The 802-nt window shown below is 31.9% G+C and overlaps 1 protein-coding gene across 1 annotated transcript in view; it reads left to right on the top strand.

The window, feature by feature from the left end:
* The window catches only part of LOC119588737 (WW domain-containing oxidoreductase-like), a 101,319-nt gene extending 100,616 nt beyond the window's left edge, over positions 1 to 703 (top strand). The window contains exon 9 of the mRNA XM_037937378.1: positions 124 to 703. Within this exon, the coding sequence (XP_037793306.1) occupies positions 124 to 327 (204 nt within the window). The 3' untranslated portion in view covers positions 328 to 703. The remainder of the gene's footprint in view (positions 1 to 123) is intronic.
* The last annotated feature ends 99 nt before the right edge of the window (positions 704 to 802 follow it).

Below are 802 nucleotides of genomic sequence, written 5' to 3'. Positions count from 1 at the left end.
ACACTACACATTATTACCTGTACACATAGTCAATACAGACTTGTTCTCACTCAAATTAATGTGATTAATTCTGTTATCATTCTTTGTACCCTAAGTAGTAAATTCTACTTCTTTCTTTTACAGCAGCAGGCATGTGCTACAAGCATATACTGTGCAGCAAGTACAGACATTTCCAAGTATGGCGGAGTCTATGTAAATAATTGCGTGCCATGTCTCCCTTCACACACATCACTCAATTCTGTGGTTTCAAATCGTTTATGGAACACATCTCTGAATATGATACAAAATGTGCTTGGAAAAAGAGCATTCAGTGTACAGACTTTATAGGAATATCAAGGAAAGTAAAGTTGATGGTGTGGGCGTCAAATTTATGATATTAGAAAAGTTTGCAGAAAAAATAGGTGAATTGTTTTATTTACAGATGATATGAAGATATAATGCTTCATCATAGTTTAAAATTAACATCCAAACCAATTTTAAGTTTAATATTTATGAAGTGTTGACTTTATATTATTTATTTAGTCCATTATTTACAAATATTCCAGGGCATTCAATTCTCGTCTGCATTTTAACGTTGCAATATACAGTTAATGCTCTATTTTATGCATGGGCTACATTCCCAAACTCTTTGTGATTTTGTGAAATCTTTGCATTTGTGTTACCTTCTAAATTACATGAAATAGATCATTACATTATGAATCAATATTATGTATGTATTCAATACTACTGCTCACGGTAGTTTTGTTTTGTGAATTTTGTTTACTCTCAGACGGTTCCACAACCGCTTATTTAAAAAGTAGTC

The sequence above is a fragment of the Penaeus monodon genome, chromosome 24 (assembly GCF_015228065.2).
Source record: "Penaeus monodon isolate SGIC_2016 chromosome 24, NSTDA_Pmon_1, whole genome shotgun sequence".
NCBI lineage: Eukaryota > Metazoa > Arthropoda > Malacostraca > Decapoda > Penaeidae > Penaeus > Penaeus monodon.
The sequence above is the reverse complement of the archived record's forward strand: the minus strand, read 5'-3'. Positions and strand labels throughout refer to the sequence as shown.